This window comes from Petaurus breviceps, unplaced genomic scaffold, assembly GCF_028583685.1.
Source record: "Petaurus breviceps papuanus isolate PSGF00001 unplaced genomic scaffold, PetGlider_PUasm1.0 172, whole genome shotgun sequence".
Lineage (NCBI taxonomy): Eukaryota > Metazoa > Chordata > Mammalia > Diprotodontia > Petauridae > Petaurus > Petaurus breviceps.
Window position 1 is genome coordinate 3,597,028 of NW_027185755.1, and position 21,661 is coordinate 3,618,688.

At 48.9% G+C, this 21,661-nt stretch overlaps 3 protein-coding genes across 3 annotated transcripts in view; 1 reads left to right on the forward strand and 2 right to left on the reverse strand.

Annotated features, from left to right (window-relative positions):
* The window catches only part of RAD23A (RAD23 homolog A, nucleotide excision repair protein), a 181,075-nt gene extending 160,857 nt beyond the window's left edge, over positions 1–20,218 (reverse strand). Inside the window, exons 1-9 of the mRNA XM_069082967.1 lie at positions 19,978–20,218; positions 18,726–18,887; positions 18,357–18,550; positions 16,765–16,820; positions 16,515–16,642; positions 15,984–16,062; positions 15,772–15,902; positions 15,506–15,670; positions 15,080–15,276 (exon numbers count right to left, since the gene is read on the reverse strand). Of these exons, the coding sequence (XP_068939068.1) occupies positions 15,163–15,276; positions 15,506–15,670; positions 15,772–15,902; positions 15,984–16,062; positions 16,515–16,642; positions 16,765–16,820; positions 18,357–18,550; positions 18,726–18,887; positions 19,978–20,049 (1,101 nt within the window). The 5' untranslated portion in view covers positions 20,050–20,218 and the 3' untranslated portion in view covers positions 15,080–15,162. The remainder of the gene's footprint in view (positions 1–15,079; positions 15,277–15,505; positions 15,671–15,771; positions 15,903–15,983; positions 16,063–16,514; positions 16,643–16,764; positions 16,821–18,356; positions 18,551–18,725; positions 18,888–19,977) is intronic.
* On the reverse strand, positions 62–957 carry DAND5 (DAN domain BMP antagonist family member 5). Its single transcript, XM_069083197.1, has 2 exons — positions 532–957; positions 62–310 (listed from the first exon to the last, which is right to left on the reverse strand). Exons 1-2 carry the CDS (start codon positions 955–957, stop codon positions 62–64), a joined length of 675 nt encoding a protein of 224 aa, XP_068939298.1.
* Positions 8,265–13,355, forward strand: GADD45GIP1 (GADD45G interacting protein 1). Its single transcript, XM_069082970.1, has 2 exons — positions 8,265–8,632; positions 12,983–13,355. The coding sequence occupies exons 1-2, from the start codon at positions 8,280–8,282 to the stop codon at positions 13,344–13,346; spliced, it is 717 nt and encodes a 238-aa protein (XP_068939071.1). The 5' UTR covers positions 8,265–8,279; the 3' UTR covers positions 13,347–13,355.
* Positions 20,219–21,661: the final 1,443 nt, after the last annotated feature.

Sequence of the window (21,661 nt, forward strand, 5' to 3'; positions counted from 1 at the left end):
GAAGCATGTCTGCTAACAGGAGTGTCCAGTAGGCATCATTTTGTTCTTGATGTGTTCCTGTTCACACATGTGTGTGGCACTGACAGGCCTCCACTAGTGAGGTGGACACCTTCAGCCGCCTTCGGGAGTAGGGTTTGCCAACTACCTGGCACCAAAGGACGACAGGCACTCGGCGATGTTGGGAGGGCAAGCAGCTGTTGCAGAGGTGGGGCCTGGTGAGGCCTGCACTGGGAATGTAGAAGGAGCTGCAGTGGCCAAAGCAAAACTTGTTCTGGAGTCGGATGGAGGTACAGCCAGGCCGGGAGACCACCTAATGGGCAAGCGACACCCAGACAGGCACAGACCCAGAGAGGGAGAGACAGAGACAGAGAGACGGGGAGGTTGAGCAAGGCACATAAAGACACATGGAGATAGAGATAGTCAGATCCCAGGAGCAGATGGCCAGGAGGGCCATCAGTCCAAACCCCAGGCCCAGCTTTCTCTCCTCTCTACTCTCCTGCTCCCTTACTGCCTAGCTATCTGAAGCCTTACCTGGGTGAAGGGCACAGCTTTGCATGTCTCCCGAACCACATCCTTGGGCCTGAGGGGAAGGGACACAGCAGGAATCCCTTCCTCTTCCTGTGGCCTCCCCACCTGGGGGCTCAGTCTTGAAGCATCTTGAGGCTCCTGCTTACCAGAATGGAGTGGTTCCCATGATTCTCCTCCTACTTTCAAACCCTGAAAGGTCTTCCAGCTGTGGGATATGGTGGCGGGTGAGGGGGAGATCTGGGCATTTTCCACCAGCATCTCTGGTCCATCTCCAGAGCCCACCCCTGGAAGTGGGAAGTAAATACTGGACCCTTGGGAAACCTTGGAAGACAGGGGCCTAAGCACTGGAGCTGACATCTTGGATGTTGGAGGGCTGGACCAAACCCCAGTCATCAGGCTGAGGAAAGCTGTGAGTTGTCTAACTAACATCTTCCCAATCATCATTCTCTCTGGGCTTCTGGCAGTGGGTTCTACCGCTATCCCTCGGGCTGGGACCTGGGCTCAGGGTTCAAAGCAACTGACCCTGCTGTCTGTGTGCATCTGTTGTATGGGGTCTGGGGTGAGCTGGGAACCCACTCTAAATAGACCTCTCTCCATGGGAAGCCCCACAGGAGGGGAGAAGAACAAATTTCCCACACCTTGTTCCCCACAGAGTTCTTTCAACCTCCTCCTTGGGTCACATTCCCAGACCCAACTCTAGGTGTGTGGTCTATAGCTGTAGGACAAGGGAAGCCTGGTGGAAAAGCTTAGAGATAGTAACTATAGTGGAAAGAACTCTGGATCTGAAGTCCAATGTTCTGGATTCAATCCTGGACTCTGCCAGGTTCTCACTACTGGCAAGACCCTGGGCAAGTTAGCCATGACGCTGGCCAGTAGATCCCAAAGGTAGGCTGAAGGCTGGGTGAGATCCTGGGGGTACTGGGTTTGACTCGCTCCCCTCCCCCATCTCACACTCAGGTGAGGAGCCCAGAGGCCGTGAGAACAGAGCTAATCCCAGGCTCCCAGACTTCCCCATTTCCCCCAATTCCTTGGTCTCTGTTCCCAGCTGTGCAGATAGGAACGGTGAAGGCTGCCCTCTGCTGGTCTCTTTCTTCCACAGGGAACATCGTCTGCTCTACCGACCTACGTCTGGTTCTCATAAATCCTCCCCGTATCCTCATCCATCCATAGAAATTCACTAGAATATAAGATGCTCGAGACAGTTAGACCCCTAGGATGTGAACACCAAGGAACCAGAGTCCCCCACCCCTGCAAGTGCTTCCAAGCCCTGTGTGTCCTCAAGAAGTGGTGAGCAAAGGAAGGAAGGACAGAGGGCAGGCATGTAATGGGTTCCCATTAGAGCAGCCTCAAAGGGGAATAGGTTTCTTCATAAGGTAAGATCCCACCTCTGGAGGTCTTAAAACCTTCCGTGATGTGTAAGATTCCCTGTCAGCCTTTAGGGTCTGGAATTGGGTCCTGTATGGGTTCCGGGCAGGGGGAGCTTCCAAGAAAAGCAGAATGTCAGCACTAGAGTAGGTGTTTGAATCCAAGCTCCCACCCCATTCAGCAATCCCATCTATAACCTCTCATCTTAGCTTCCCCGTCCTTTATCAGAACATCCTCTGAGCCTCAGGTCCTTCACCTGTAAAATGGGAAGCTGCACCAAATAAAGGATCTATAGAGTCCCTTCCAGCTTCAATGAAATGTTTATTGACTGACTAAGGATCAGTGCCTGAGACTTCTACCGGCAAGGAGCTTACTACCTCTCAGGGGCACATTCCATTTTCAGGTGGCTTCTGGTTAAAAACTAAAATTTGCTTTTGAATTCTCCCCAGAGGTCCTAGTTCTGTCACGTTGAATCAGATTTTACATGTTTTCTCCCTTTTCTATATAATGAGAACATATGTAATAGGGTTAAGACAGAAAAGTCTGGAAGGTGGACACCTCAAGATAATTCTTATGGACTATAGCCCAGTCACTACAACCAGTTTATGAAGGAGCTGACCCTAAACTACTCACTCCTGGAGGTTATTTGCATAATCCTAGGAGTGCTGCCTACCTGCCTAAATCTGGATTTGGCTTTGAGTTTGTGGTGACCAAAAGTGAAGGAGGATTAAGTCCCAGTGGGACTTCAATGACCATCACACCAAGTCCTCTCTAGGCTGAGACCAGACTTGCTCATTCTTTCCCCCTTAAGATTATAGCCAGTGCTGGAGGTAAGGAGGCCCCAGAATTGTGATGGTCAGATTCAGCAGGACCTAAGGTTTGAGGAGACCTGGGATTTAGAAAAAAAAGCCTGAATCTGAAGTGGCCCGAGATATAAGAAAGTACAAGGTCGGGGGAGACCAGGGTTTCTGGATTATGAGGCATCTGGGGAAGCTGGGAGCCCCCCTCAGAGAGGAACTTAAATCTCAAGCCCAAGATTCCCCTCTTTGAGGGAATAGTTTTTGGCCCTCCTCTGCCCACTCTCCAGCCTAGCTTTGAGATTTGGATGGGTTCCATACAGAAAAGGTAGGAGAATGAAGGTCTCTCAGAAATGGCCCCAAAGTCCATCATTGGCTGCCTCAGCCAAGGGGCAGATAAAGAGCTAACTGTAGCACTCTCAATTTTTCCCTTTCTTCTTCCCTAGGGTCCTACTGCCAGAGCGTTGTCCCACATCACAGGGCAGTGTGATGATCCCAACTGCCTACCTCCCTCCATTTTCCTTCCAGCCTTCCTCCCTGAGTCCTCTTCTCCCTTCCTCCTTCCCTCAGATTTATCTCTCCTCCTCCAATTGCCTTTCCCTCCTCCAGTCCCCTTCTATCCCACCTCCTTTCCTCTTTCTTTCCATTATTTTTTCCTCCATTCTCCTCCCCTCTCTGTATTAACTAAATATAATTTGAGTAAATCCCTTCCTTTTTCTAGGCCTCAGGGTTCCCATTCTATAAAATTACTCCCTAAGTTCTAACATCAGGAAACCTTCATGGTTAAGGAAAGAGCTCAGACACTCCCCTACTCCTGCCAAAAGAAACTGTTGTCCTCATTCCATGGTCCAACTTCAAGGAACCCCCTACAATTATGCAGTCCCTGTTTTGTCCATCCTGAAACCTAAGGGAAAAAACAAGCCATGAATTTAGGACTGTTTGAGTCCTAACAAGCTGTGTGCCCCCAGGGAAGATGGGGAAATTGAGCTGATGATAGTCCTTGTGGTAGGGTCTTAACAAACACTTTTGGCCTTCACTTGTCAGTCAATGTGCTTCAGACATAGTGTCAAGTACTGGAAATAGATCATCCTTGCCCTCCACGAGCTCACAGTCTATGGGGGAGACAACTATTTACCAAAACTGGAAATCATCAGTAGAAGTTAGAGCTGGCTACAGGGGCTAGAAGGATCAGGGGAAGATTTCTGAGCATGGGGGCTTGTTTTGTAGGCAGTAGGGGCCAGTAGAAAAGATTGAAGGTGAGTGAGAAGGTGAGGATAATGGAGGGGGCAATCTGTTGGAAAATGAGGGATGGAATTGGGAACAAGTTTGCCTTGATAAGGAGAAGAATCACCTTTTCAAATGAAACAAGGGAAAGGAGAGATATTAGTAGAAGGCACCTGGGTGATATGAGACAAGGAGAAAACAGCGAACTCTTGGTAAATTACTTTAACCTTTTCGGTAATAAATGAAGCAAGATTCTTAGCTGTGAGGGTATGGGGAGGGGGAGCCATGGGATATTTGAGAAAAGATGAAAAGAGCCTCTGTAGTGAGTTGGTACTTGGGTTAATTAGGGAGGTATAAAAAGAATCGTCAGAGTGAGGACCCAGTTGACGTCATGTAACATAAATCTGCAGTGGACCCAGTCAGCTTGGTTTTGTGACTTTCTCTAGCTTTGTTCAGTAGTACATGCAAGAATGAAGGGAAGGCATCCAAGGTTAAGGTTTGTCAGGGCAAGGTGATATGGTAAGAGGGCAAGGGACTTAAGGGGACAGAATAAAGTTGAACTGGTTCGCTAAGGTGCCACAATGGTAAAGGGAAGAGTAGCTAATGAAGGGATGACGACCTGCTAAAAAATCAAAGGGTTGGGGAGTTAGAGCACTGGCCTTGAAGTCAGGAAGACTTGAGCTCAAATCTGGCCTCTGACACTTGCTGGCTGTGTGACTCTGGGCAAGTCACTTAACCCTGATTGCCAGGGGAAAAAAAGAAAAAAAACTGATGGGTGGGATTAAAGGTCATAATGTGGAAGAACAGGGTCTGGGCTTAAAAGGCTGAATGGAGAGTGAGAGGTGGAATAAAAACAGATTATAATAAGGGAATTTCAGAATTCATGACATGGAAGTGGTGCATTTGTGGGTGAAAGCAGGATCAATTTGTATAACCATCTCTGTGTATAGCTGAAGTGGGATGAAGAACTAGGTCATGCGAAATTGTTGTTTGTCCTTCATTCTCAAAGAAGACCATGACATTGGGAGGGTGATGTCATGACTTTCAAGTGAATTGGATTTAAGTGAGGCAGGGCTGTAGCAAAGTCACCAGCCTCGCTCCTCTAGAGTCATCTAGGTCCAGTGGCAAGATCAGGACATCTGGAGATAGCCCTGGATGCAGTGGGAGATCTTAGCCTTTTTAAGCTTGTTTAAGTCTTTCCCAGGTCTCAGTTTGTCTGAGGCAATGCCCATTCAGTGATCAAAGCTAGGTAAAAATGAGGAAAAGAATGGCCTCTTTTACCTAGTCAAAAAAATAAAAATCAGTCTGGGAGAGGAAGACCCCCAGGGTTTCTGGCCAAAACAGAAACAACTGCTATTTACACTCACTCTGAGCCATCAGAGCCCAAATAATGACCAAAAGAGGCTTGGGCTAGGACCTATTGTTGGCCAATCAATGAGAGGCAGAGTGATTTGGGTTTAAAGACTTGGTTCTTTTTTTTTTTTTGGAGGGCAACTGGGGTTAAGTGACTTGCCCAAAGTCACATGGTTAGTGTGTCAAGTGTCTGAGTTCGAATTTGAACTCAGGTCCTCCTGACTCCAGGGCCAGTGCTCTATTCACGGCGCCACCTGGCAAGGGAATAGTTCTTAAAAAGAAATCTAGCCTATAAACTCCAGGATATTTTTTTAGGTTTTTGCAATCAAAATTTATATTCCTTTGGGCAGAGTACCCAAAGGTAAGGATATGATTCTCTATGTGGAGAGAGGGAGAAGAGGGAGGGAGAGGAAGGAAGGAAGGAAGGAAGGAAGGAAGGAAGGAAGGAAGGAAGGAAGGAAGGAAGGAAGGAAGGAAGGAAGGAAGGAAGGAAGGAAGGAATGGAGGGAGATGTGTTGCCCAACTAGAACTAGTTGGGTCCCCAGTGAGGCAGCTACTACTACTCACAGATTGCTGACTGTTGTATGTCCTTTGTTCTGAAAGAGGACCATGACATTGGGAAGGTGATGCCATGACTTGCAAGTGAATTAGATTTAAGTGAGGCAGGGTTGTGCAAGTCACCAACCAGCCTTGTCCTGAGGTCATGTGAAATAAATTGAAGAACTGTGAGGTTAGGGTATTTGAGGGAGTATCTATATAAATGTTGAAGTCCTCTAGAATGAGGGCAGGAGTTGAAGAGGAGTAAAAAACTGTGACCCAGGTACTAAACTCACTGAAGAAAGAAGGGGAATAGCCAGTAGACAGAATTTTGATTGGCTGGTAATTATGGAATAAGTGACCCTCAAAGAAGAAAGGAAACATGCATTTATTAAGCACCCACTATATGCCAAGCACTTTACAAATATTATCCCATTTGATCAGCACAACAGTCCTGCAAGGTAGGTGATATTATTATTATCCCCATTTTAAAGTTGAAATAAACTGAGGCAAAAAAAAAAAAATGGTTAATTGGCTTGCCCAGGGTCACACAGCTATTGAGTATCTGAGCCTGGATTTGTATTCAGGTCTTTTTGACTCCAAGACCAGCACACCACCTAGCTGCCTAGGAGAATGTACTGAGTGCTGGTGGTAGTGAGAGAACCTGGGAGTGTCAATGGGGAATGAGGAATATTCCAAGTACTCCATGTTGACAAGTGAATGGGGAGGAATGAAAATGCAGCCAGTCCTGGAAAGGGAGGCCAGGGAGGAGAGAATCAGGTCTCAGCCAGAGCCAAAAGTGGAAGGAGAAGGAAAGGAAAATATTTAAGCTGAAAGCAAATTTGTTTTTTTGTGGAGCAGACATTCCAGAGGGCACAGTAGCAGTAGATAGCTAGCTCTGGAGTTGGGATGGGGGAGAGGGAAGGGAAGCCAGGGTTAGTTAATGATAGGGATCAAAGAGTGGGGACCTGGGGTTTGAATGATGGCAGGCAAGGGTTCAGAATCCATGGGATGGAGAGGGTATGACCAAGAGAAAGTTTGTTAATCATTGAGGAGTAAATTCAAATAGGTTTTCATTGTCCACAAGAGTTTGACTTCAGGGAAGAACTCCATCCTGCCTTAGGTAGTTGAGGCCTTAGAACTTAAAAGGTCAAGAAAAGAGAGAAGTGCTAGAAATGTAGGAAGAAAAGAAGCAATTATTAAGCTCCTACTATATGCTTTACAAATATGATCTCATTTTATCCTCACAACAACCCTATTGTAGGTGCTATTATTATGCTCATTTTACAGATGAGGAAACTGAGGCTAATTTTTTTTAACTAAATGACTTGCCCAGTGTAGTATGTATTTAACACTGAATTTGAACCATCTAACCGTCTGTAACAAAAAACTGAAGAAATGGTGTTACTCCCCTTCCCCTTAAAGCAAACTAGCTGGCTGAAGACTTGATAGAATGGCCTTTCTTCTCTTCCCCAAGGGAGGAAGTCCTGCTCAATGAAATGGTGCTTCTTCCAACTGGAGGGGGAAGATCTGGTAGACGACCTTCGACAATGGAATGGCATTTTCTCCCCTTACTCCAAAGGCTGGAGACTGGTGCTTATTGTAATGGGAAAGTTCTTTGCATTATAAACCTCTAAGCATCATCAAAATATAACAATATGACTAGGAGTTTCTTACATTCCAGTAGAATGTAAACTTTTTGAGGGTAGTAGGTGCACTTAACACACGGTTCGGATTTAAATACTTGCTCAAATATTAGATGTCTCAAAGGAGCACTGGATTTAAACCTAGAAGAGTTCTCAGTGACCTTCTAGTCCAACGCCCTCCCTTTACAAACAGGGAAACTGAGACCAGGGGACCGTATCCAAGGTGCTATTAAGAGCATGGGATTTAAGACAGGAAGGGTCAACACACTTTACTCACTCGCTCAACACACTTTACTCCCCAGAGAAGCAGCAGACAACGCAAAAAGAGTGACTCCTCTAAATCGCAGAGCTAAATGGATGCAGACCCCTTTCCAGTGCGCTTTCCACTAAACTAAACTGATATTCAAGCTTGCATTACCAGGGTCAACGGGATAGAGAGTAATACAATGGATTCAATAGCTCCATTTAATTCAAGACGCATTTATTAAATACCTACTGTGCGCCAGCCTCTGCGCTGAGCATTAAAACGTTTTGGGTTTTTTTAAGTGCTTGTCCTCGAGGAGCTTGCACTCTCTCGGAATCACGCGCACAGGCTCTGGGACCTATTGGGACGGGGAAGGAATCTGCCAGTCGAGGTAAGGGAACGAGAGTGACCCGGGTATGGGGACGAGGCCCCGGATAAGCGATCAGGTGCAGTCAGAGCCTCCGGCCAATCAACACAAGCTCGGCGCGCCCCTCCCAGAGCCCCGCCCCGTTGCTCGCGCTCTGACGTAGGCAGCGTGACAGACACCCCGGAACCGGTCGGCTAGGACCCCAGCCGGCGACCAAGATGGCGGCGCCCGTGCTGCGGGCGTGTGGCGCGCGGGTGATGCGGGCTCCCCCGGGGGCCCCGGTCTCCCGCGCCTACCGGGCCCGGCCGCCCCCGCTCCGTCCGCGCAAGCCCTTCACCCCAGACCCGGCGGATCCGCTGACCCCGCGTTGGCAGCTGCATCCCCGCTTCGCCGCCAAGCAATTCGGGCGGTTCGGGACCGCGTCCGGGGTGGCCCCGGGCTCGCTGTGGCCCACGCCCCCGCAGCTCCGGGAGCTGGAGGCCGAGGAGCGCGAGTGGCAGCCGAGCCTGAGCGCCATGCAGGAGTCGCTGCGGGCCCGCGCCGAGGCTCAGGAGCGAGAGCGCCGGGAGAGGTGGGCGCGCGCACGGGGCCGCGAGGGGAGGGGGGTTCCCACGGGCGGGGCCGGAGGACAAGTGCCTTCCTTCCCCAGGCCTGCCTCTTCGCCTGTAAAAAGCAGCAGCTGGGTCCGCAGGTGGCTTAGGCTCCAGCATTCCGTAGCATGGGCACTTTGGGCAAGCCCTTACCTCTCTCTGGACTCACGATCCCATCTTTAGAGTCGAAAGGAACCCCAGAAATTATAGAGACCAGGCCAGCCTCCTCGTTTTACAGTGGAAGAAACCCAGACTCAGAAATAGGAAAAGGGTCATTTGATCCGCTAGCCTTGCCACTAGTGAGGCAGAATTAGAACCCAGGACTTCTGCTTCCAAATCCAATGCTCTTCCCCCTACACTAAACAAAAGCTCACCTATAAAGTAGGGAGTTAAATCAGAATCGAGTCCAGTCTATCTGATTCAGAGGTGTCAAACATTCAGTCGTAATTGAGGAAATATTTAACAAAGTACGGTAAAATAAAGGTGATGTTAATCTGTGGTTTTCTGAATCAGTGTGTGGCCTACAGGGGTCCTTATGCACAGTTGAGTGGCCTCTGTTTCCGTTTATGCTTTACACCTCTGGATTAGATGATCTCCAGATCCTTTCCGGATCTGTAGTATTCTACAGTGTCTACAAGCTTCTGGGCTTGGAGATCTTGGTTTCCTCTATCATGAGGCCTGCTCCAGTGGAAGGAGCTGGGAGTAGTAGTCCCAAGAAGACCAGCTGTGAAGTACAGGATCATGGTTTTATAAGATTTAGAGCTGGAAAAGCCCTTAGAGGCATTTTCATCCTTAAACCTTATTTTTTTCAGAGGAGGGAAAACCAGTGCCCAGAGAAGGGAAGAGATGTATAGTTATCCAGGGCAGCTAGGTGGTTTATCAGATAGAGTGTGGAAACTGGAGTCAGTTCAAATCCATCCTCAGGTACTTGTAGTTTTGTGACCCTGGGCAAGCCACTTAACCTCAGTTTCCTCATCTGTAAAATGGGAATGAAAGTAATAACACCTACTTCCCAGGACTGTTGTGAAAATCAGATGAGTAAATAGTGAGCACTATATAAATGTTAGTTATTATCTAATTCAACTCCCAGCTTCATTGAGCTATTCTGCAAAATAAGATGTCTCCAACACTGGATTTGGAGGCAGAGATGTTTGGATGTTCAGATCCCAGATTCATCACTTTCTAGCTTGTGTGATAAGATACTGATTGAGTCACTCCTCCTTTCTAGGCATTTTGTTTTTGTTGTTGTGTTTCTTGTTTGTTTTAAAGAATAGGTTGGAATAAACAGTCAAAGAGAGGGAAGGGAGGGAGTGCCTAGGTGGTGCATTGAATAGAGCCTGGAGTCAGGAGGACCTTAGTTCAAATCCCGCCTCAGACACAACACAGAACTTTTGTGTGTGTGTGTGTGTGTGTGTGTGTGTGTGTGTGTGTGTGACCTTGGGCGAGTCACTTAACCCCAATTGCCCTACCTTCCCCCCTCCAAAAAAGAGAGAGGAAGACAGAAGCATTCCAGGCCTAGGGAACAAAATGATGAGCAAAGACATAGATGGGGAGGTGTAGTCATATTCTGGAGGCAGAAACTGCTCCAGTGTAGCTGGCGCACAGATGAGTAACATGAGAGAAGGCCTGAAGAGTTGTGCCACAACCCACTTACCTTGGTACCTATGAATGGGGAAGAAACATTTCTAGCAGTGGAATCTTCCTTCAAGGCCCTGGTCAGGCAACTTCCCTGAGCAGCTTTATCAGATTTCCCATTTTATGTATTTTCTTTCTCTTTGTCCATTATCTATTCTCTCCCTAGAAAGCAAAGCTTAATCGATTTGGTTTTACATCCCCTGTTCACCATGTCGTGTATATAGTAGGCACTAGGTGGCGCAGTGGATAGGGTGCCAGGCCTGAAGTCAGGAAGATTTGAGTTCAAATTTGGCCTCAGACACTTACTACTTGGGTGACCCTACGCCAGCCACTTAACCCTGTTTGCCTCTATTTTCCTATCTGTAAAATGAGCTGAAGAAGGAAATGACAAACCGCTGCAGCGTCATTGTCAAGAAAACCCCAATTGGAGTCACAGAGAGTCAGACACAACTGAAACAATTGAACAACAAATGTTCCTTGTTCCCGTTTCCTTGTCTGTAAAATGAGGGACAAGATGATCTCTAATAATTAAAATTCCTTCCAGCTCTGGCAGACTATTAACTCAAACAGAGAGCTAGTTGGATCTTGGAGGTCACTGAAGAAATAGAGAAATGCAGCTGGGGTCTGGAACTCAGTCTCCCCTTCCCTTGTCAGGCATTCAGTAAACATGCACTGGGCTAAGAGCTGGGGGTGCAGAGAAGAGCAAAAGACAGTCCCTGCCTCGAGGAGCTCATGGTCTAAAAAGGGAGACAACAAGCAAACAGACATGTACAAACAAGCTATGTGTAGAATAATAAATGGAAATAGTCAACAAAGGGGAGTTACTAGAATTAAGAGGGGTTGGGAAAGGTTTCCTATAGAAGATGGGATTTCAGTTGGGACTTGAAGGAAACAAGTGTGGGGCACAGCCACAGAAATGCCCAGAGCTGAGAGATGAAGAACCTGGTGTTGCAATCAAAAAGTGTGTATTGGGAAGTAAGATGTAAAAAGACTGAAAAAGTAGGATCCTGGATTATGAAGGGCTTTGAAAAACATTGGGGTTTATATTTGATCCTTGAGGCAATAGGGAGTAGGGGTTTTATATGATCAGATCCAGACTTTGGGAAAATCACTTTGCTTTCTGAATGGGGAGAGACAGGTAGATCCACCAGCAGTCATTGCTGTCCGTAGTCCAGGCATGAAGTGGGGAGAACTTAGACCAGGGTGGCAGCAATGTCAGAGAAGGGGTCATATTCAAGAAATGTTGCAAAGATGAAATCGACAGACTTTGGCAACAGATTAGATGTTGGGGGGAGGTGAGAAATAGTGACGAATGCAAAATGTTGCCTAGGCTATGAGCCTGGGAGAGAGACCCATGTCACCCTCTATAGTAGTTAGGAGGTGGGGGAATGCTTAAGAGGGAAAAGTGAATTGTTTTGGACATGCTAAGTTCAGGATGTCTGTCACACATCTAGTTTGGAAATGTGAGATTGGAGGTCAGCAGGAGAGGTTGCTGCTGGCTAGGTGGATCTGAGAATCATCATTATAAAGATGATAGTGAGTGAGGTAGTATAGGGGAAGAAGAGAAGATGGCTCAGGACAGAGCCCTGTGGAAGCCAAGCTTAGTAGACTTGACTTAAAGGCCCATTGGATTTGGCAGTTAAGATCATTATTAATTTTGGTGAGAGCAGTTTTAGTGGAATGATGGGGTTAGAATCAAGGACTAAGAAGAGACAGGAGAGGAGGTAGAGGCACTTATTATAGACGAACTTCCCAATGTATTTGGCCATAAAGGTCAGAAGAGATAGAATGATAGTTATTGGGTATAGAAGGGTCAAGGGAGGGATTTTGAAGATGAGGCATCCTTGCAGGGGTATGTTTGGAGGCAGTGGAGACAGAAGCTGAGTGACATAGTGGGGATGACAGAAGGGCAGTCTACTGGAGGAGGGGGGTTGGGATGGATTGGAGGGCTTGAGCAAGTAGAGGGCCAGCCTTGGTCAGCTATCATGTGATACATGAGTGAGGGAGAAGATGGCAGAAGCAGCTGAGTGACAGGAGATGAGAAGGAGCACAGGGCCACTGGCCTGATCTTCTGTCATCCTCTTGGTGGGACAGGCCAGTACCCACAGGAGACACTGAATAAATTCAATGGCCATCCCTGTGTTAACTGATGTGGGGAGAGTCCAGGTGGTCCTGGGAAGCTTCATGGGGGAAATGGGACTAGGCAGCATGATGCCAAGCAGTGGATTTGCAGTCAGAGGATCTGGGTTCAAATCTACCTCTGCCACAGTTTCCCTAAAGGACCTTAGATCACTTAACTCCTTTGGGCCTCAATTCCTATTCCCTAAAATGAAGGGGCAGTCTTAGGGGACCACTGTGGTCTTTCCCAGCTCCATACTTGTTTCTTTGTAGTGAAAAACATAGGTTTGAATCTGAGTTCTGACATTAGCTGTGTGACCTCCCGTCCTGTTTCCTCAGTCATGAAGTAGGAACCATATTCCCTTCACAACACTCATGGGGAAAGTGATTTCTAAGTCATAAAACACCAGAGCAATGGGAGCTATTATTAACAACTTGGGCCTTGCAGAGCCCTTAGTGTTCTGAAAAGCAGGGATTTATCAAGCAGGGCCAAACCAACTGATCCACAAGAGGAAACAGGCCTGGAGCCCTGAACTAGTTTTGTGGGTCCCCACTCACCCTGCTTCACTGCCCTCCAGGGAGCAGCTCATTGAGGCCAAAATGGCCCAGATGCCACAAATGATCATGGCCTGGAGACAGCAGCAGCGAGAACGCTGGGAGAAGGCCCAGGCAGAAAAGGCCCGGAAGGCTCGGCTACAGGCAGAGGCGCAGGAGAAGCTTGGCTATGATGTGGACCCGAGAAGCTCCCGCTTCCAGGAACTGCTACAGGAGCTGGAGAAGCAGGACCGAAAGCGTCTCAAGCAGCAGAAGAAGCAACAGAAGGAGATGGCAAGAATGGCAGCCCTGCAGACAGCTGCAGAGGCCACCAAGAGCCCTGCGAGTCCTGGCCTTGAGGGGCATGGTGACCTGGAGTATGCTGAAAACCCTTCCAATAAAGCTTAGTGCCCAGTAGATTTGTCGTGCAGACTTCTTTTCCTCTGCTCCAGGAGCTGGAGATACCCTACCTAGTATGGAGTTGAAGGAACATTGTGTTTGTTTGGAGTCATTTTAAACCTTGTGTCTTGAACAAGCCCCTTCCTCTCTTCACCTGTAAAGCGAGGGCTTGAACTAAATGGTCTCTAAAGTCCCTTCCAGCTCTTAAGCCTGTAGGTAGGGAGGCTTGGTCCCTGCCAGTACCTGGGGTCACTGTCTACAGGAAGGGAAATCCCCAGGTCCCATCGCACCCCACCCCCAGTTTCTCAGCTGCTGGCTCCCTGCCCACACAGGGGGCTCTCAGCTTTGCCAACCACTGGGGGAAGGGGCAGGGGGAGACGATGGGGAAATAATGGAGGAGCAGATGGTGGAGGGGGAGAAGGCTTCTGTTTACCAACATTAATCTCCGGTAATTAGCCAATTACCAAGGGGGAAAGTAGCCAAAACAGACAGCAGTATGTGTGTTGGAGGGAGGGCTTCACCCATCCAGTATCTCTCCTAGCTTGGGGGGGCAGGGGGAGGGCTCCCTCCAGGGCCAGAGCATCACAGGGTTTGGCTCTGCAAAGCTCACCAAAGCAGCTGACTCTGAGGAGGGCCAAGCCTGAGCAGCTGGGGCAAGTAAAGGGCCAGTTTACCCTGGTAAGGGGTAGCCCATCCTTCCCTTCCCCATGGCTCAGGAGCCTGCCACAAAGCCCTTATCCCATCCACATCTCTTAGTGAACAGGCTTGGTTACTACACACTTTCCCAGGACAGAACACAGGAAAACTAAACCAGCTGTCCCTAGCTTGTTTCTAAAACTTTTATTCACTTCAAAACCTTTATCAGAGACACATTTGGAGGGGGGGGGGGGGCAGGGTGAAGAGGGCAAGAGGGAAGGAGTCAGGACAGCCTGGCTCTGGGATTGGTTTCTGCCCAGACATTTTCTCTAGTGAACACCCTACCCAGAGTGCTCCTGCCCCTCCAGCCCCATTATAATGCAGCTCTTTGTAGAGCAAAAGCAAGAGGGATTCAAACACCAACTTGCTCTTCTCTAGGCAACAGGAAGGAGCAGAGGTGCTTTTATGCCCTCAGTTACCTACTTAGTTTTTTGCTTTAACCCCAACACCCCCTTTTCTCTCTCCCCAGCACTTAGGCTGGTGATAAGCAATTAGCCCTATCTATCCTTCATCTGACTTTCCTCAAAAAAAAGAAAAGCCAGATGGAAGAATTTGGACAGTTTCATTCCAAGGAAAGATCAGGTTCCTCCTACCCCCAGCCCTGCCCCAAGTCAGAAAGGGGGCAGAAGGGGTGGAGCTGGGCCACCTCAGACTCCCCCTAGGAGGGGGTGGGGACATCAACAGTTTCAGGGGAAGGGAGGGAGGAGAGACCTGCTTGCTGGGAGCTGGGGCCAAGGCTCCATCTGTCTCAGCAGCAAGCTGGGCCACAGGCCAGGAGGGGCCCATCTGTCTACAAATCCCCTGGCCAGGCCGCCAGCTCCAGCTCATACACACACACTCTCTCTCACACACATGCACACGTGCACACTCAGAAATGGGGGGAATGCTGGGTCAAGGAGGACAGCCTTATTACAGCTGTGTGTGGCCCCAACTTCCTTGGGGGAGAGAGGAGTTAAAAGGGCACTCGGGTAGTCTTTTTGTGTTTTTTTTTTCCACTTAAATAAACATGAATATATATATATGTATGTATGTATATATATATATATTTTTTTTTTTTCTTCTATAAAACTTTTTTGCCGGCAGTGGGGGGTAAGGGTGGGGGTGAGCTCAGTTTCCCTCCCTTTCTGCATCACTCGTCATCAAAGTTCTGACTCAGGAGAAAATTCGCCGCCAGGTTCTCATTCTTCTCACAAGCAAAGTAGGCCTGGATTACCAGGCTCTCAGGAAACCCCAGGGCCTTCAACTGCAGGAGATGGACCAAAAGATGAGAATGAGGAGAAGTCACAGGGACCACACACTAGTTCCGAGTGGAAGGGCAGATTGTCAGTCCCAACCCCAAGCAGGCCCAGAAGGGTGCCAGGACTTGCCCACAGCCACTCAGTGAGTAGGTAATGGAGCAAGGCTTCAAGCCCAGGTCTGAGCACACAGAAGTCAGCCCTAGTGCCCACCTCCCATCCCTGCTGCTCCCTTACCCTCTCTATGGCTTCTTTTTCCTGTGGTGTGACCTGGATGTAGTTCATCTGAGGGGATTCCTCACCAATGGCCCCAACCTCCCCCTCCACATCTGACATATCTGCCAGCTCCCCTGTGGGCTCATTCAACATCTGGATGAACTGTTCCTGGTGCCTGCTGATTTGCTGAGGATTAAAGTGGAAGAAGCCAGGTCACCAAGAGGATCACCAGCTTGCCTTCAATGGCAGTCAAGAAGCCCAGTCCAAACCAAAGACCTTCTACGTACCTGTAGTAATTGGGGGTTCTCCTGGCCTAGTTGCTGTAGCAGGGCTGGCAACAAGGCTGGGTTCTGCTGAATCACTTGTCGCATGTTCTGGAACTGAGGCTGGTCACGGAGGAATTCCAGGGGGTTGTCACCTGTCAAGGTAGATAGGGGGAAGGAGCCCCCTTTAGATCTGGACAGAGAGGCTTCTCCTTGGCCTGGTGCTTACTACTTACCTCCTTCTGGGGCAGGTTGCTCAGGGGCCTGGCTCTCCTGTACAGGGCCACTCTCAGATTCTGGACTCCCTGGGATCCCCTGTAGGGCCAAAGGGGATATAAGATGCCCTTTCTACCCTGCTGGCATGAGCTGGGCCCTCTCTCCCATGTACCCAGCCCTGTGCCTGACAGGGAGCAGAGGGAAAGGATTATTGACATAACAGAAGATATCAAGGAGCTGGCCCAAGATAGCACAGCCTAAACACTGATTATCACAATAATCCCCCCCACTTTTTTTTTTTTGAGAGAGGGATGTTAGGGAAAAGGGAAAAACCAGGAAAAATGCATTATTCCCAAACTGGATCTGGGAAAAAAAAACCTTAGAAATTCTTCACGCCACAAATGTCAAGGTTATATAGGCAAGCAAAGATTAGCAGGGTAGGAGTCAAAACCAGTGCCCCTTCCACAGCCCAGGGCTGGTTGCTTTTCCTTCAATGCCAAGTTGAAGCTCCACCTCCTCTATTCCCAAGGAAGATCAGGGAGCCAGCTCACCGTCAGCAAGTACTCCACAGCCCGATGGGGGTTGTTGTAACTGGCCCTCAGGGCCGCCACTACCCGCTCACGTTCATAGCCCATGGACATGATTTCTGTCAGCATCGTCTCATACTCAGAGCCTGTCACTGAAGGGAGGGTCAGAGAAAGAAGGCTCTGGGGTGATCAGGCCTGGCTCCAGTCCCTTTCCCTCAGCCAAGAGCCTTTCCTCCTTTTATCCCCACCCCTGCCCCACCACCCAGCCACCCACCTAGTGTAGAAGCTGCATCATCCTCCTGCCCGCTGCTCCCTGAAGAGGGAAGAGAGCTGTAGAGTTGACAGAAACATTTTTATCAATGACTTGGATGAAACCACTGAAGGCAAGCTTGTCAAATTTGTGGAAGATGCTAAGTTGGGAGAGTGAGCTAAAACGCTGGATAACAAAGTCAGAATCTAAAAAGAGCTTGGCTAGAATCGAGGACCAAATTGAATAAGGTCAAGTTTAATAGGGATTGATGTTAAATTGTATACTTGGGTTCAAAAATTCAGCTGGTTAGACAGCACATGGTGATAATCTGGGAATTGTCACAGACTACAAACTCAACACAATTCTGCAATGTGACAAAGTGGCCAAAAAAGGAAAGTTAGAATAATCCAAATCTGCTATGAGAGTCACACTGTTCAAAGAAAGGAAGGCGAAAGTTCTGCTCTATTCTGCTCTGATCAAACTACCTAAGAGGTGAGCAGGATTGTAAGAGGATGGGAGAACAGGCCCGTGAGAATCAGCTGAAGGAACTGAAAAAGGTCAGGGTAGAAAAGGGAATATCTGAGGCTACAGGCAAGCAGGTAAAGATCTGAAGGGCTATCCCACAGAGGACTGCTTCTGCTTAATCTAAGGACAGAAATATGAGCAATGGGAAGTTTCTAAGAAGCATATTGAGGCCTAATGTAAGAAAAAACTTCCTAACAAGAACAGCTGTCCCATGGGCAGTATGAGGTTGCCTTGACAGGCTATAAGCACCCCCTGACTAGGAGTCTTCAGGAGAAGTCCGGTGACCATGGGTTGGAGATGTTGTTAGAAAGGATTCTTGATTAGGAACCAGTTGGACTCAGATGGCCTCTGAGATCCCATTCCAACATTCAGACTGTGTGCCCTCTGATTGGGGCTCCTCACTTCCCTCTCACCTTGAATCTCTCCACCATCCTAAGGGCCCTGGATCTCTCTGGGAGGGGGGATAGAAGACAACAAATTAAGGGAAGCATGGGAGCAGGCTTATATATGTGAGACTTGGATCAGATTCGTTCTGCTGGTCTCCAAAGGGTAAAACTTGGTTCACAGAATCATTTAATTTTAGCTGGAAGGGACTTTGAAAGCCATCTAGTCAACCCTCTCATTTTACAGATGAGGAAACTGGGTCCCAGGGAACATTAAGTAATAGATGCAAGTTCATACAACATAAAGTGTCAGCCATGGGACTTGAACCCAGATCCTCAGACACCCAAGCCAGTGCCCTGGAGTATACTGTACATTGAGTGGAACAGGTACAAGTTGCAGACAGACAGATTTTGACTCAATTTAAGGAAAAACTATTAAAAAAAAATTAGAGATGTCCAAGAATGAAACGGGCTGCCTCAGGATTTAGTTATTGGAAGCTTTAAAGCAGAGGGTGGATAACAAAGTGATCAGGAATGACACAGAAGGAATAAGTTCATTTAACCCCTTTAGGCCTTGGTTGCCTTGTTCATAAATAAAAGAATTGGAATTGATGCCTTCTGAGGTCCCTTTCCAATACAGAGATTATGGGAAAGCATGAAAAGCCCACAGCTCAGGAGTCCCCCAATCCCACCCTGGAAAGCCCTTACCCAGGCCCAGCCTCTGGAGGTGTCCCAGCAGCTGACTCCTCTGTGGGCTTCTTCTCTTCACTGGGGGCTGGCGGGGGTAGGGGCATGGCAACAATGGTGGGAGCTGGTGGGGCAGGTGTGGAGGACTCCAGGGTGTTGGCAGTAGCAGGGGCAGAGGGCTCCGGAGGCGCTGAAGTAGCAAGCCCAGCTTTGGCCTGGGAGGGCCAAAGAGAAGATATGTTAGAGCCTTGTTTTTATCAGCCCCAACATAGCTGGGGGACCAGACCCCACCCTGACCAGGCCTAATCTATCTAGGACACGGCTGGTGACACCCCATAGTTGGAATGTCTTATAGTCTCCCCACCACCATAGGATTGTTCCTGTCCTTACCTTAGTCACCATGACGACCACAAAGTTTTTCTCATCAATCTTATAGTCTCTGATAGGGACATCATCACTGAGGATCTTTCCTGCATAGATAAGCTTCTGTCCAGACACAGGGAAGGCATCTCGACCCTTCTCTGCCTCAATCTTCTCTTTTAGCACCTTCACCTGAGGAAGAAATCATAGTATTTAAGTCAGGAAAGACCATTAGGAAAAGAATCCAACCCCCTCCTTTTATAGATAGAGAAACTGAGGACTAAAACAGAGAAAGGATTTGTTCATGGGTTACACAGTGAGAGTCAGGACACCAGGGAATAGAGGAAAGGGCAGAGCCTTACAGATTGGGCCCTCAGCACTGTGGGGACCACAGGAGGAAAAGGTAACAGTTGCCAACATGGAAAGTAGCCCAGGCTAGAAGTCAGAAGCTTTGATTTCTCATCTCAGCTCTTCCTGTGTGAACCTAAGCAGGTCCTTTTCTTGTTTTCTGGGCTTCAATTTCCTCATCTTTCATATAAGCAGAGGATTTAGAGATCAGGGGATTTAGAAGGGGCCTTAGAGTCCATTTAGTTCAAGGGAGTCTGTAAAAGGAGGGATAATCCCTTCCCTGCCTCAGCGCAGTCACCACTACAGCTGAAGCAAGTGCCCAGGATACACGGGGCTGCCAGCCATTCTTTGTCTATCTGTCACCCTCGGCTTGCCTCCCTCCTGCCTCCTTTACTTAGGGGTCAGTTCTCCCCCCCACAACCCACTTGGCAGGGTTGTTGGGTGGAGGAAGCAATAGCTCACTATCAAAATGTAAATTACTACTGTCGTCGTCATCATCATCTTTATCTTCACGGCTCCCGGGCTACTGGGGCCTCCCCAACAGCGGATCACAGCTCTGCCAGCAACCTCCCCCTTGCCCAAAAATCTACTCTGGAGGATGGCTCCCCACCCCCACCCCAAAAGGCCCAGAAAGGCAGGGAGGTGGACGAACCACTGACCGCTGAAGGAGAGAAAGGAGAGTGTGGTGGTAACAGGAGGATGGGGGTGGGGGGTCACAGCAAAGGGAAGGGAGGCTTTGGGGACATGGACGGGGGAGAGGGTTCAGGGAAGGGAAGGAAAGAAAGAGAGAGAATGGGGTTGAGAGGCCTGGAATGAGAGCGAGGGGGAGGGAGTAGGAAGGGGCTGCGTCGGGCCCGCCCCGCGGGGAGAAGGGCGAAGGCGAGTCGGACTTGTGCTGTCCCGTCCCGGCCTCCGTCCCTGGCCCCGGCCTCACCGTCTCCCCCGGCTCCATGCGGATCTTAAACGTTTGTTGCTGCAGCGTCTTCAAGGTGACGGTGACGGCCATGGCTGGGGCGCGCGGGCGGCGGCAGCTGCAGCTTCCGTCCGTCCGGTCCGTCCCTCACTCTGTCCGACGCGGCGGCCGCGGGACAGTAGACACACGGGAACATGCAACTCACGCCGCCGCCATCTTAGCGCCCTGAGCCACGCCGGGAACTGCTTCCCGGTCATGCGCGCCTCCTGACGAGACGAAGGAGGGAGAGGCGCGAGCGCAGCGACCCCGATCACGTGACAGGGGTCGATGAACGGAAAAAAAAAGGAATTTTCTGTCCCGGTCATGCGTACTGGGGAAGCACCTTGTCGCTGTCGCAGGGGTAGCACACCTTCTCTTCCCCGCAACACCTTCTCCCTTCGATCTCGCGCACTAGGAGCTTTTCGTATGGTGACCTCATTGTTTGGGGTGGCGTCATGTCACAAAATGGCCCCAGGAGATCATAGTGTGATAGATTTAGAGCTACAAGGGACTTTACAAGTCCAGCCATTTCTTTTTACAGAGGAAATTGAGGCCCAGAGATGTTTCAGTGATTTGTCCAAGGTCACACAGGTAGCAAATGGAAGAACAGTATTCAAACCTGGCGCTGTCCCCTTTCAGCCTCATTCGTAATGGGTTGGAGGGGTGGGTGGAGCCAGGCTCTCCTCTGGGGCCGCATCTCCCCACCTCCCCATCCCCTACACCATCTTCCTTCCCCTCCCAGTAAAGCCCATGTCCTGTGTTTTTTGGGGAAAACCACCTGGCTTGGATCACCCTCTACTTTGTATCCTTTAATGCTAAGGCTTTCACTGACTCTGAAGTTGTGGAAGGAAGGGAGGGAGAGAGGGAGGAATCAATCAAGTGCTTATTCTGCAAAGCACCAGAGATAACACAGAAAATCAAGGCTCTTCCCTGCTCTCCAGGAGTTCACCTGCTATCAGAGAGAAACTAGAGGAAGTTTCAGAAGGTCAGATCTCCCACAAGGGCTGACTCCCTACATAATGGCTTCAGGTCCTGAGCTGTCAATAACAGCTAGCTTGGCTTCAGGTGACATTACACTTTCTAAGCTCTCTCCCACCTCTTTGATGTCTCTCGATTTTGTATATCCAGGACCTATTTCAGCATTTTATACATTGCAGACACTTAATGTTTGTTGAATTCCATTTGAGACTTAATATCAAAGAATCTAGTTGGGAAAAAATGTGATGGAATATCTCTCCTCACTTCCAACTGGTAGAACTCCTAGCATCCTTCAAACCTCAGGCACACCACCTCCATGGGAGGCCTCTTGTTCTCCTATTCCCTCAGTTATTAGTTCTCTCTAGACATTTCTCATATTTACTTATCCAGGGATGTGCTGGTAAATTTTTTTTGTTGGCTTTTTTTTTTGCTTTTTTGCGGGGGGAAGGGGCAATTAGGGGGTTAAGCAATATGCCCAACGTCACATGGCTAGTTTTTTGTGTTAAGTGTCTGAGACTTGATTTGAATTCAGGTCCTCCTGACTCCAGGGCCGGTGTTCTATTCACTGCACCACCTAGCCGCCCCATGCTGATAAATTTTTAACATACTCTGCAAAAAAAAATGTAGTACAACACACTTTTAAGGCTAATTTGCATTAACATTTTCTTCATCACTTTAAGTCTAGAGC

Excerpts from the sequence above, each read along its gene's own strand:
- DAND5 (XM_069083197.1), bottom strand. The coding sequence starts at position 957 with ATGTTAGTTAGACAACTCACAGCTTTCCTCAGCCTGATGACTGGGGTT. Across the intron at positions 311-531 it reads AAGCTGTGCCCTTCACCCAG|GTGGTCTCCCGGCCTGGCTG; the intron begins GTAAGGCTTCAG and ends CTTGCCCATTAG.
- GADD45GIP1 (XM_069082970.1), top strand. The coding sequence starts at position 8,280 with ATGGCGGCGCCCGTGCTGCGGGCGTGTGGCGCGCGGGTGATGCGGGCT. Across the intron at positions 8,633-12,982 it reads GAGCGAGAGCGCCGGGAGAG|GGAGCAGCTCATTGAGGCCA; the intron begins GTGGGCGCGCGC and ends ACTGCCCTCCAG.